The sequence below is a fragment of the Electrophorus electricus genome, chromosome 5 (assembly GCF_041902795.1).
Source record: "Electrophorus electricus isolate QZ-2024a chromosome 5, ASM4190279v1, whole genome shotgun sequence".
Taxonomy (NCBI): Eukaryota; Metazoa; Chordata; class Actinopteri; order Gymnotiformes; family Gymnotidae; genus Electrophorus; species Electrophorus electricus.
Window position 1 is genome coordinate 6,969,040 of NC_137501.1, and position 13,364 is coordinate 6,982,403.

Consider the following 13,364-nt stretch of genomic DNA (forward strand, 5'->3'; position numbering starts at 1 on the left):
GGAGCGTTCTGTTTACAGGAACAGGCTTAAAAAAAACAACTTCAGCCAGAGAAAGAGCTGAGGCCAGCATCTGTGGAAAGTGAGCAGATTAATTCTGGTCTTCCAACAGATGACTTGCAGAGATATTTCCACTGTCAGAATAAAATCATGAGGGTTTTTGCTAGATTTGTGGTACACTCCTGTCAAGTCGATCATTTGGCGTTAGGTTGTCAGGATAGCTGTCTTAAGGCTGCCATCTTCTCGTCTTGATGTTCCAATAAAAATCAACTGTATTTAATATCATGAGTTTTTAGCCTTGGATCATGCAAACAGTGGCATGTATGTTGTTAATAAGCAATAGGTGACCTCTCTCCAGCAGCAAACAGGAAGCAGCAAAGCAGGAACACGTCAGGTGGGCAACTGCGAGGCACGGGGAGACTCCAGGGAGACCTCGGGAGTAACGGTCATCTTTTCCTTTCTCTCTGTTTTTCAGAAGAACCCATTGCACACACAAGGGCAGCAAAAGCTGCTTCTCCTCGGTTCAATTGTTCAACAGATTTTCTTCTTGTAAATTTCCTTTGCCAGTGGGAAATAATCTCAAAAGGAATCTAGTTCTTGCAAACAGTGACCCTGCAAGATCGCTGTAACAGTGAGCGGTAAGGAGGAGAACGCGTGTGCGGAGAAGAGCGAGATTTATTAAGGACAAATCCAGAGTCGTACTCAGAGTAGCCCAGGGTCATAGAGCCAATATGGAGCATTCGAGGATACATGATCCAACAAACAAAAACACAAAAGGCAAACAGAGGAATCAGGCTATAACAAAAGACATTAGGAAGAACTCAGAGGCTAATAAACATGAAGGCTAGAGTACAAACTTACATACAGGCAACTAGAGGCTTTCAGATATTCTGACATTCACAGATGCACAACCATCAAACACAATGAACACATAGAATCAAATAAACAATGAACAGCCAAGACACAGGGAACATGACAGGGTTCAAATACATGAACTTAACAAGGCACAAATGTGGAACAGGTGTGAGCAATCAAATGAGGGGTAGAGAAAACTAAACCACGGCATGGAACTAAAATACACAAGACAGGGAAAAAATGGAACACGGAAGCTGGGAGGGACTAATTGAGACAATTGCCAGTCTTTGCAAAATCACAGACTGTCTCGTGACTGAAGAAACATTTTCTTTAGATGTGAGAGGTTGTTGGACTTTTAAAAGTCTCTTCAGAGCCTTTTCAAAGTCTTCTAGTTTATGCTTAGTATAAGAGGCACCGCAGCATACTGGTGTGGAAAGTGAAGAGCTAAGGCACGGCAGCAAAAGGGCTGTAGCCTCTAGCTGAGAGGGTGAAAGAGTGAGATCAGACCAGAAAATGGAGAAATGGAAGGCCAGCACTGGGCTTCCTGACAGGCTGTCAGGAAGCCCAGTGCTGGCCTTCCATTTCTCCATTTTCTGGTCTGATCTCACTCAAGGCTCGAGCTTGCAGCCTACCGCTGACTGACCTGATCAGGCCGGACCTCCAGAGGCAGGGGGCAGAGGACCTCTCCTCTCCTACACACAGCGTGGCCCGAGGTCTGCTGCAGCTCCCGTGTAAGGTTCACCCCATTGCTGAGCAGCTCTGGTGCCATGGGGCTGAATGTGACCCGCCAGTACACGTACACGTCCTCAAACACTCTGTCAAACACAAGCAAATCAGTGGAAACACCTTCCTGTGCCACCAGCACTACAAACTGAGGCCAAAGATAGCCCGAATCATGCGTGGTACAGGTAATTGGTGTGGAACAGGTAATTAGTGTTGGAGGTAGAGGACTTTTACCTGTTTTCCTGCCTTTGGAGGAAGAGAACAGCCGTCCGGTTGTCTGAATCTTCATCCAGGACCTGGCCTGACCGGGAACTCAAACTGAAGCCCACAATTCCGTTGTGAAGATCACTTCCTGGGTGGGATAAAGGAATTATTTAATTGAGCTAATTGCAGTAATGTGAAACCAGTCCGCAGTAATGTGAAACTAAATATGGTATCACACCATACCATGTTGTACGTTAACTGCGAAAGCCAGCCAAACCACATTTCATTGTTCTCTACACACCTGTACATGTACAGGTGACAAGTCGAATTCAACTGACCACAGAATGAACAGAGGACTTACCAAGGATGATGATTTTGGCAAAGGACAGGAAGCCACTATCATCTGGCGAGCTGACTATCTCTGCTCCCCCCTCGGCCTCACTGAGATAAACAAAGAAGACCTCCTGCCCCTCTGGCTCCTGGTCATCCAGGATGAAGAGGCTGACCTCTGCCTCCCTTTGTCCCTCTAACAGAGTCACAGTCTGGGACTCAAGCGCAAAGTCCTCCCCCTCCCTTGCCCACATCCCATTGTGTTCCTGGAGGAACAGTGTGCTGTTGAGCCCTGGTGCGGCGATGCCGGCATAAGCCCGAACCCTGGCGCTCACTGCTCCCGTTTCCCCCGCTGTTCTGCGCACCCTCAGCGCCACCTTTTGAGATGGCATTCCCTGCTGGCCATCTTCAGAAGTGCGGACCAGCGTCGGGCCAATGCTCAGGAACCCACCGGCCACGTCGCTGGCAATAATGGTGACGGTAGAGACGCTGTTCTCGGGGACAATTCGCGGAATGGACCCGAGCGGAGGGTAGGCGGCGGCGGCAAGGACTCGGACATCAGTCAGGTTCACGTAAAACGTCTCGTTGGGCTCCGTCAATGAGTCGTCCACAATCGAGATGCGGATGGCGGCGGATGTTTGTCGGGCTTCAAACAGCAGCTGCCCGTCAGGCACCGGGGCGTAGTCTTCACTGGCATGAGCGCTGCCTGGCCACGTCTTGTAGTAGAGCTGGGTGCGGTTGCTTCGGAAACCGTAGAGTTGCTGGATATAGAGTGTGACGGTCCGCACGTCTTCCTCAATGACCAGCTGCCGGGATTCTGGTGAGAACTGATACAGACCCAAGGGCTCCACTTCTGCCACTGTGGATCCAGACCTGAACACAGCAGGATGCAGCACAACACAGTCATACATATAGACACAACTGAGCACAATTACTGAGCTCATTAAAATACACTTATTACCCAGTATTTATTACCGGAGTCTGGCTCCGCCTGGTGAACTGGTTTCCAAAGCGCTCAGGTGAATGGCATATGCAACCGGCTCAGATACATTATACAGGGCCGAGAGAGAAAAAAGCTCACTCCTCTCTCCATGAGACAGGGTCACAGTGCCTACAGACAAAACCAACCAACAGACATTAAAGGAAGAAAGTCCTGAATAAAAGGAAACTACCAGAAATAGCCACCTTGGAGTCATTTTAAACAAAGCTCATTTACAGATCCAATGTTTTGTCACATTACCTTGTGAGCCCCTAATGGACCTGTCTGTGTCATGTTGTGTATACAATGTATATGTCTGCACGTGTGTATGATGGTAAATAACCTGATCTGGGTGAGACGACTCCGGGCTGGTAACCTGATGGAGTCTGGCCAGGAGGGAACCCAGCCCTCCACTGCACGATCACGTCCCCATAGAGCCCGGTCCTGCTCACTTGTGCAGTACAAAGGCCACTTACAATGTCGGTCACCTGCAGCGCCAAGGAGGCAAAGCCAATCTAGACAGAGAGGGTTTGACATAATTACTGCAAAATTTTTTTATTCTTGAGACAAAAGGTAAAAAAAATGCCTCCTTATGAGAATGCCTTCTTACGAACTTCACATTAGAATCAGTGTGAATATTGCAGATGTGTCAATCAAAATCACACTTTTCTGACCCTTCTATCAAGTTTTGTGCCTTCTATCAAAATTTTTATAAATCTTATTCTCTCTGGTATAAATGTGTGACTATATTGCCCCCTGGTGGCTATTTGGGTGCATTTTGCCGAATATAAGGAAGAAACTGACCTCAGCATTGGCAGCCTCCTCAGGCACGGACACAATGGCAAACCTCGTCTCAAGATGGACACGGGGCGGAGAGCCTTGGACAGGTCCAATTAGAGTCACGTTGGTCAGTTCCACCATGAGGTTCAAACCAGTGACAAAGAACACCTGCAAAGAGAACCAACATCAAAGGATGTTGCTGAAGTGCTAAGAGACATTCTCCTTGTTTACTGATTGTGTTTCACTGGAATATTACGCCAGGGATATAGAATTGTGCTGTGGGTTTATTTCAAGGAACTGTTGACTAGAAAGCATACATGTCATTTAAATGAAATGAAATACACTCAGACATTACGACAGGCAGACAGCTACAAACCTGCTTACTGACAGGCACGGTGACACTAACAGATGTCTCTCCATCCCTCACCAGGATGTTCCCAGTGGAGTTCTCCTCCGTAAAGCTCTGCCCAGAAGTGGGATAACTGATCCGGTATGCAACGCTGGCGCTCCCAAACGCCCCTGCTGCCCGGCTAATGTTCAGAGCCAGGCGCCTACTGAGGTCGGTGGCATTCACGATCAGCGCCTGGTGTCCGTGGGGCAGACCAAACACCCCGTGCGGCTCGTCATTGGCATGCACGCGGAGACGGGTGCTGCTGCTGTTGGCATCAAGTTTGGCGCCGCCGTCCACCGAGACCAGCCGCACGGTGTAGATCTCCTCCAGCTCAGGCACAGTGTCGGGCAGGAGGGCGAGGGTTATCTCTGCTACCTGCTGCCCGGCCAGGATGATTGTGGAGCCCTGTAGGGTGGCAAAGTCGCCAGACACCTCTGATTCGCTGGAGATCTCCCAGTACACCTGAGGAACAGAGTTGGAGCTGAGTAGCTTCTACTCATGTCTCTGATAAAGTAATACCTAAAAAGTCTGTTATGAAGCATTCCATATACTAAATCTATATAATTTCATGAACTGCTCAGTGGCAATTCTCTGGACAGCTCCTTGCTCTGACTGTTCTGACCCAGATGAAGAGGAGATGACCTGTATCAGGAGTGTTGAAGTGCGGGTTTCTCAAAGGCTGGGACAGCTCTGTTAAAAGTCTGTTATTGGTGGAACAGAGATTCTAGATGTCCCGTTTATGGACATTGATGTTGTGATAGGTAAGGGAGGAGCAGTGCTGCTGCTGTGTGTGTGTGTGTGTGTGTGTGTGTGTGTGTGTGTGTGTGTGCCCCTTACTGTGATGTTCCCCATGACTCCCTCTCTGCGCATGACGAGGAGTGTGATGTCGAGAGGACCTTCGCCAGCTGCAGGCTCGCTGTACACATGTTCTCTCAGGTCCTCTGCTGTGAACTGCACGATGCCATTCGGGTCACCAAACTTCGCAATCTGTCACATACACACACACACACACACACACACACACACACACACACACACACACACACACACACACACACACACACACACACACACACACACTATTACAATAAAGAAAACTGTAAATCATGACAAATCTCTGCTAGGTACTACCTCTTATGAAATAGCTCCTCCGACCCAAATGAAACCCGATTTGGAAAATATTTTAACAGAAAAATACCTATTTAAACAACAAAGACTTATTCTAAGTTTAAAGGAAATTGGCCTATTGGAACCATGCTTTAATTTCAGCAATATGCATTAACTGAGGTGATCTAGTGACATAATGGCAAACCTTGAGCGTAACAGAGCTTGCTCTGGAGTCAATGTCCATGTCCCCCATGAGGAGGCTGAGTCTAACTACAAAGGTTTCCTCCACCTCCACCTCTCCATGGGGTAGAATCCACAGCTCAAGGATGCGCTCTCCCCCTTCCCCATCTCTGTAATGGAATGACCCGTTCACGGGTTCACCAAGGTCTGTGTTTACAGATGGCAATACCTCATTTGAATTGGGACCTAGAATGTTCCATGTTATCTGGGGGGAAACAACCACATTCCTCAGTTAGCATGCTTTGCATTACAACTTAAATTCACAAACTGAAAGGTTCTAAAGCCATAGGTGAGGATTCGTAAAGCTGTTTTTAGCTCCATTCATTTTTTGACCCCAGAAACTTGGCAAGACAAAAGAGACTTCACAATAAGTCTCAACACAATAGATCTAGATAATTTCCTACAGGTGTATGAGGAGGAGTTGCATTTAGTAAATTAGTGAAACTGAGTGATGCTGCGCCTAAGAGGGCAGGAAAGGGTGAGGTGAACTACAGTTACCTTAATGTACAAGTACAAATTTGTATGTCACCAAAATTTTAGGAAACTTGAAGAAACTTGGAAAAGCCCAGCCTGAGCTCTGAGTTTTTTAACAGACAGTGTGGTGAATACATTTATTGTGCATTATAATGGCAGTGATGCTGGTATTCAAAAGTCTCTGAGCTTGTTCTATTGAAAACAGGCTGGCGAGGCAAGACTGCCTTTCAATAGGCTTTAAATCAGTCAGTACCTCTCCCTAAGACCCTAACACTGCACTCATCCTCTCACTTTCATTAACTTGACAGGTCGTCCCTCCAATCTCGGTCAGCTCTCTGATTCATATCCCCTATTATCACATTACTGAATGCACAAAGCAATGGAAACATCCAGTGCAAGTTTTTTCCCCCCCCAAATGGTTTCCCCACATGCGGAATATCACGAGCATTGTGTGGAATATTAAGCACTGCTAATGTAATGAGGTCATCGTCTAGACGGGGCTCACCGTGGCATCTCCCACCAGGCCCCCAACTCGCTCCAGCTGCAGGCGGAGTCGCAGGGTGCTGTCAGGGTTCGGGATGGATATCATACTCTCGTTCACAAAGCGGACCATTCCGCTGGGCGAGTCACTCTTCGCAATAGTGATCTGGGCGCTGAGTTGGCCGCCCAGCATGGCACCACCTGTGGCCGTCGTGAGCCGGATCTCAAACATCTCGTTATATTCACTGGAAACATTTTAAGGCCACAATATCTGATGTTACCTTAAATTTCTTTTTTTTGCATTGTTGATTACCCATTGTTACATACTATATTATAATCTTAGGAGATCAGCCACTATTTATCAATATCATAAAATAGTTCAGGGCAATTTAATAACATAGTGTTGAAAGCCAAGCACTTGATTAATTTAGCCAAGAGAGTTGACATTTAGTCACGCAATAAATTAACTGCATTTCTAATAGCTTAACCATTCCAACAATATGTTTCCTAACTGTGAAGCTTCAAAACCACACCCACCCACCTGTCTAGATCATCCACTATGGAGATGTTGATGTAACTGATGTTCTGGCCATGTCTGAAGGTTAAGCTGCCGTTAGGAAGAATGTAGTCAGAGCCAGGCTGGGCAGTCAAGCCCTTGGAGATGAACTCAGTAGTGATCTGCCCATACGTGCCCACTCTCCTCAGCACAGGGACAAACAGAGTGCCCACGTCCTCCGCAACTGAGACCAGACACATCAAGAGGATTATACTTTCAGTAATCTAAGAAGAGCCATATAAACCAAACAGGCTGCTGTCTGTAAGCAAGTAGGGGAAAAAATGGGGTACCCGTAATGTTTATGTAAGATGGGTCAATTTCTAGGACGCCCTCTGCATTGTCATTTTTCTGGATGACCACAGTGATGGAGGAGAAGCTGCCAATGGCTGCAGGCTGGTCTACCTGCAGGCCGTGTTCCCGTAAAGTGAAGTCCAGCATACTGAAGAGAGCAGGAAAGCAGGAAGTAATAATCGCACACAAGAGAACAACCTTTTGAACAACCACATGATCTCCCAAAGCAAAAGTTTTAGTACAAATTTGTCTTCATTTTCTTTTCCTCACAGCTATTCCCAATGATTTAACTTTTGCTTTTAGTCTTTTACCTCCAGGGTTTTTTTTGACTCTTTCTTCCTCACTACATTGAAGCCATCTTGTGCAGTTTTGCCAAGGCTCTTGGAACTCTACCTGTCGTTGAGCAGCTGAACCTGGCTGATGTTGATGTGGAACTCCTCAGGTCCCTCCGGGAGGGAGTCATCCAGGATCTTCAGAGGGATGACCCTGGAGGCTTGGTCTGGGCTGAACAGCAGCCTGCCTGCGGACTGCTCGAAGTCCAGGCTGCTCAGAGCGCTGCTGCCCTCCGTGTGGTAGCTCACCCACACGCTGCCCAGCAGACCCATGGAGCGCACCACCGTCACATTCACCTGCGGAAACACAAAAATGTCAGGAACCCCTTTCCCTTCCCTTTCCTTTCTTCCCTTTATTATTCCTAAAGAGGAAATCTTCTTTCCTCTTTGGAACCTGCACCACCTAGAGGCAGTTCCGTCCTTAACATCCTGGACTTGACCAGTGAAATGGTTACTGCCATCTGATGTGTTCATTGTCTAGAAGGTATAAAGAGAGGGAGTTCTATAGCTAAGATGTCTTTGTCTCTTTGAAATGATCGTCTCCTATAAAGCTCTGTACAGGAGTAACTCCAGGACAAATGTCAATTTGCTTAAGGATTCTCTTTTTGCAGAAACATACATAGTGCGCTAACACTTTGGGGCTTTTACTACGATCCCACTCCTATTGTGACGCAATGTAACAAAGTCTTTGGCAGTAAATAAGAAAACATCGTAGGTAATAAAACCCAGACCCAAAGGCAGACCCTACACAGAATTCTATAGGAGCAGACAAAACCATCAAAGTGGTCGCTAGGCTATAACCACTAATGCAAAACATCTCCAAATGTTTTTCCAGGAGGTACCAGTCTATGTGCAAACAGTTAGAGGATCTTTAGAAAAAAAAAAGGGTGGGGGGGGGGGGGGTCTCTCACTGTGCGGTCCTCCTCCTTGGTGGTCAGGGAGGCCTGAGGGAAAGAGAAGAGGCCGTAGGGGAGGTCACTGGCCGCCATGGTGATAGTGGCGCGCTGTCTGCTGGGACTTATCTCCAAGGCAGGCATCAGAGAGGTGAGGCTCAGCTCATATACACGGCGCTCCTCTGGGATGTCATCATCAAGAGCCTGTGAAAGGAAAGACGATAACGAATGTTAAGTGAGAAACATGCAATATGAAGAGAGTATTATAAAGTACAGAAACGTGAGGCATCAGTGTCGAACCGAGGATTTTACAAATACATTTACAATAACAAGTGACCTGTTCCTGCTCATTATAGTAGTGATCCTTCTTTTTATAAGCACTTTTAAAACTTTGTACAATTCCAGAGCAATTCCAAAAAGATACAGCATAAGCTAATATCAGGCATTAGCATTTTTGCTAGACTAAGCATGTTTGTACTCAAGCAGTATTACAGAAATGGACACTATTAGACAGCTACCTATGTTGACTCATGTAGCATGACACTAAACATGCCTGAAATCAAATCTTACCTTCAGCTGAATGGTGGCTCCAGACTGGCGATCTCTCATGATAACCCTCCCTGAGATCTCCACAAACTCAGAGGCTATGGCCGGAGTGATGTTCCAGTATATCTCAATCTCGCCAAAAACGCCTGGCCCCCGGTCAAGACTGCAGCAGATCACACACGTGACCATGATTTCTTAAAACACATCATGATCAACATGATTTGGGATTCTGGTATGTGAGTTTGTACCTGACCAGAGCTGTGCCATTATAAGTGCCCTGAGGTTCACCAATGAGGACATTCCTGGAGGAATCACCTATGCCAACTGCTCCCAGGGCACCGTGGTCAGCCCTAATCACCACTGTGGCCACATCTGGAAGAGAGAAAACATGACCAAAACATATCTGAAGGTGAGACAGAATAAAGAATTTAATACATGCTAATAGATACATGCGAATCCGAAGATCGTTGCTAATGGAATGATTTACTTCTCATGGGGTCAATGATGGCCTCATTTCCGGCAGAGAGAAGCTGAACCATGAACCTCTCCTCACCCTCCAGGACAGCATCATTCATTGCCTGGATCACCAGAGATTTCCTAGACTCCGTCTGAACAGAAGATGGTGATGTGAATCAGAACTACAGCTTCAGCTCTCAGTTCTGTTGATTTATATGAAATCTGAGCCACTATACAGGCAGTTTCAGCACAGGGTGACATTACTCATGTTATCCTGCATCCTGCACCTGTGGGTCCTCTGCATTACCCCATTAAAGATGAGTGTTCCATTATGAGGCTGTAGGTCATCTCTCCCCTTCTCTTCAAGAAGCCAGAGCAGATAGAGAGTCCCCTCTGCCCCTGCACTTCGCACAACTGTTAGATTCACCATGGATGCTGGGTCACCAGCAAACTGTGGCTCCGAGACAGTAATCTGGAGAACAAGAGCATCGTATTAATGATCTGATAATGTAGGGATGGAGGCTCTTGACAGGGGCGTTATATCTTACTATCCTTATTTCATATTTACAGTTAGGTCTTGGAATCCAACATGACCCAAAGGCGAGTCATTGGCAGGGATGTTGATCATAGCAGAAGTGTCAGTTCCTAGTCTGGCTCCTCCAATCACACGGGTGAGTTTTACTAGAAATCTTTCTGGGAGCTCCACAATAGTGTCATCAGTAATGGTAATCTCAATCATAGCACTTCCCTACAAAAAACAAAAGAAATGGAATAATAGTGCATAGTTTCCTATTGCATTTAGCTACAACTGAAACACCTAGTATATACTTCAGCATTTCACATTGCTTGAATGTGCAAATGTGTAAAGTTGTAGATTCAAATCTTTACCTGTCCATCTTGAAATGTCAGGTTTCCTGAAGATGGAAAGTAGTCCCCTGCGGTGGCGTTGATGGGCTGAGTTTCCCAGTAGAGCACTATTCTACCAGTCTGACCAGCCAACCTCACCACTGGTAGATACAGCACATTATTAGGTGGTGGGACCTCATAGGCCACCACTGCTCCAGATGTATCCTGAAAAACATGCATGTCTCATTATACACAGGAAACAACATAATGTTGGACCCATTGGTTTGATTTTGTTTGGGGTACATGCGAGCATAGGTTACATAATGATTCATGAGCCTCACCTTGGAGACATTGAGCTGAAGGACTCCTCTGATGTCATCGTTTTCTTGAATGGTAACCTCAGCGATCTCCATATCAGCCCTCCTGATGCTTGGTTGGCCCACCTCAGCATGTCCTCCCAGCAACTCCACAGAACTGATATTCACTAGAAATGTCTCAGCCAGTTCTGGAATGTCATCCTTCATGGACACATAGGCACAAAACATGTAACGGTGAACCTGATCCAAACCCAAGTCAAGCTAATGATCACCCTAAATGCGCTCGGTATCATAAAGAGGCTAGTGTTAAAACAAAGCTGAATTGTGAGTTATGCAGTTCCTCCCCAGAACACACTGATGTGTGCCAGCTTTTTGAGACATAACTGGGTATTCTGAGCCCAAACAAAACTTAGTGTGAGGCTACTGAGGGAAAAACAAAGAGACTGCTTCAATTTGCAGGAGCATGAGCTATTTGAAGAGAAAATTTACAAAGCTGAAATAGTCAGGCTTTCATTGGTCACAGTGTTGGCCTTCGATGTAGGCAGCATGTGGGAAGACGGCCAGGTCATCTGCTTAACAACTGAAACATAGCTTCAGTTACTGGTTCTGCTTTGCTTAGTCACCCTCAGGTAGCCTGAGATTAACTGTGACGTGAAGGATGGAGCGGTGAAGGTCTCGGATGTGTACTATAACTGTACAATAATAACAACAACAACAAACATGGTCTCAAACTGCTAGAATGCAATAGAATAGTCACCACTGCTTCTATTACAAACTGCTATTTCTGGGTAATCCTTCAAGATGAAGGCCAAGAAACATGAAGGTGTTTCAGAAATCAATACAGCTCTTCGTATTACACTACAATGAATTTAGCACAAAAACTGTGACGATTTATACAGCACCTAATTGAAGTATACCTTAGTCAGGAGCTTTTCTATAAGACACCATAGAATACTTACTGGTAAGATGGTAATGGTTACCAGGACAACAGTAGCATTCTCCGTCATAGTGACGGTAGCCTGTTTGGCTATGTAGTCCTGGCCATCGGTGGCTTGATTGACAGGTGGCAAGGTGAGTGCAGGTCTGGTTGTATAGTGGACCACTACATTCCCAGATGCTCCCTGATCTCTCACTATGCTCAGTGTAATGTTGCCTGGGCTTTCTAAAAGTTGATGGGAAAAAGAGAAAGCTGAATTTTGGAACTCTCAGAAAGTGTAAACAATATCAAACCATGATAAATGGGGTAGTTATGCATAGGAAAGGATTCTGGCCAATCACAATGCTCCATTCAAGCTGGAGGCCTCTTAGGGCCATACATTCCAAGATCTATGCAAGCTATTTGCATATTTCTTGGCAAGCAATTCCTAGAGGCTGCAGAAAAATGAATATTTCAACTTGCAGCGGTACACCTCAGTAATGCAGACTGATTACATGTGTCATATAGACGTCTTTCATTGTATTGGTTTGTTTTACTGCTCAGTCTCCACAAAGAGATTAATTACTTTGAGGTTCGGGCGTGCTGAAGGACTGAGAGTCCAGGTGCCATCCAATCACTCCATAAGGAGAGCCATTAGCCTTAATGGCAATCTCGGCCTTGGCACGCAGTGGGTCAATCTTTGCCCTCCTGGACGGGTCGATGACCCCGACTGTTGTGACATCTGTTAGGACGATGGTCACTCTCTCTGCCAGTTCAGGAACACCGTCGGCCAACACACTCAGTGAGATTGGAGCCAAAGCCTGACTCTCTGAGAATGTCACCTGGGGAGTGAAAAGGAGGGGAAAATGAACTGGCATCTGCACTGGCACGAGTTTCTGAGTTGACAGGAGATCACATTTAAAATTAGTATGGAAAAGGTCCCATTCATACTCAGAAGCAGAAATAACAATGGCAGCTGAGAGGAGTACCATAGTATAAAATTGAACTGAAATGTCTTGACTATTACAGGAGTGAATGAGAATCGTCCCGTGCATGATTGTAATTCTCAGTGAAAAATTCAAGATATATTGTCATTAATACAGGATAACTTATTACCTTTATAACAACAACAAAAAAAAGGCATACATTATAACTGTTTCAATCTCTGTAATCTAAACTCTCACCACTCCTGATGTGGGGAAGATGTCTTCCACACTCCCATTGGCTGTCCAGTATACAGTCAGCCTCCCGAATGTCCCCCTTCTCCTCTCCAAACTCAGAGAAATTAGGTTATCTCTTTCCAGCTCATCAACCTCCCGAGACAAAGAGTTCTGGGCACAAACACAGGTGGGGTGAGCAGTTTAACAGTGCTTGAGGAGGTTTGAATTGCATACATCTCTGAGCTTAACATGCAAGCAGTAAAATGGGAACTAAACACACAATAATCACAGCCTGTAGATATCCATAAATAAAGCATACTTTTGACTTAATTAAACCTAATACATATTTCTTACTGTACATACAAGACCTATATAATCTCCTTAGGTCATTTTCTATACTAACGTTAGAATTTAGTATAGACAATTTAGTATATCATGTTAAAATAGCTGTATGTCATCATAAAGAGGCTAACATTAAAATGCTTGATCAG

At 45.7% G+C, this 13,364-nt stretch overlaps 1 protein-coding gene across 10 annotated transcripts in view; it reads right to left on the reverse strand.

Annotated features, from left to right (window-relative positions):
• adgrv1 (adhesion G protein-coupled receptor V1) overlaps positions 1-13,364 on the reverse strand; it is a 110,412-nt gene that overhangs the window by 52,223 nt on the left and 44,825 nt on the right. For 9 of the 10 annotated variants that reach the window (XM_081714049.1, XM_081714048.1, XM_035529958.2 and 6 more), the window contains 24 exons: positions 12,898-13,044; positions 12,300-12,555; positions 11,757-11,959; positions 10,822-10,998; positions 10,523-10,705; positions 10,203-10,382; positions 9,942-10,106; positions 9,666-9,786; positions 9,427-9,550; positions 9,203-9,341; positions 8,651-8,836; positions 7,801-8,036; positions 7,407-7,555; positions 7,102-7,300; positions 6,586-6,805; positions 5,572-5,811; positions 5,097-5,246; positions 4,245-4,721; positions 3,893-4,036; positions 3,432-3,603; positions 3,085-3,220; positions 2,141-2,982; positions 1,810-1,927; positions 1,496-1,667 (listed from right to left, as the gene is read on the reverse strand). In XM_081714049.1, the coding sequence (XP_081570175.1) occupies positions 1,496-1,667; positions 1,810-1,927; positions 2,141-2,982; positions 3,085-3,220; positions 3,432-3,603; positions 3,893-4,036; positions 4,245-4,721; positions 5,097-5,246; positions 5,572-5,811; positions 6,586-6,805; positions 7,102-7,300; positions 7,407-7,555; positions 7,801-8,036; positions 8,651-8,836; positions 9,203-9,341; positions 9,427-9,550; positions 9,666-9,786; positions 9,942-10,106; positions 10,203-10,382; positions 10,523-10,705; positions 10,822-10,998; positions 11,757-11,959; positions 12,300-12,555; positions 12,898-13,044 (5,136 nt within the window). Of the gene's footprint in view, positions 1-1,495; positions 1,668-1,809; positions 1,928-2,140; positions 2,983-3,070; positions 3,221-3,431; positions 3,604-3,892; positions 4,037-4,244; positions 4,722-5,096; positions 5,247-5,571; positions 5,812-6,585; positions 6,806-7,101; positions 7,301-7,406; positions 7,556-7,800; positions 8,037-8,650; positions 8,837-9,202; positions 9,342-9,426; positions 9,551-9,665; positions 9,787-9,941; positions 10,107-10,202; positions 10,383-10,522; positions 10,706-10,821; positions 10,999-11,756; positions 11,960-12,299; positions 12,556-12,897; positions 13,045-13,364 lie in introns of those variants that run through there. The other variant, XM_081714052.1, reaches the window with a different exon arrangement.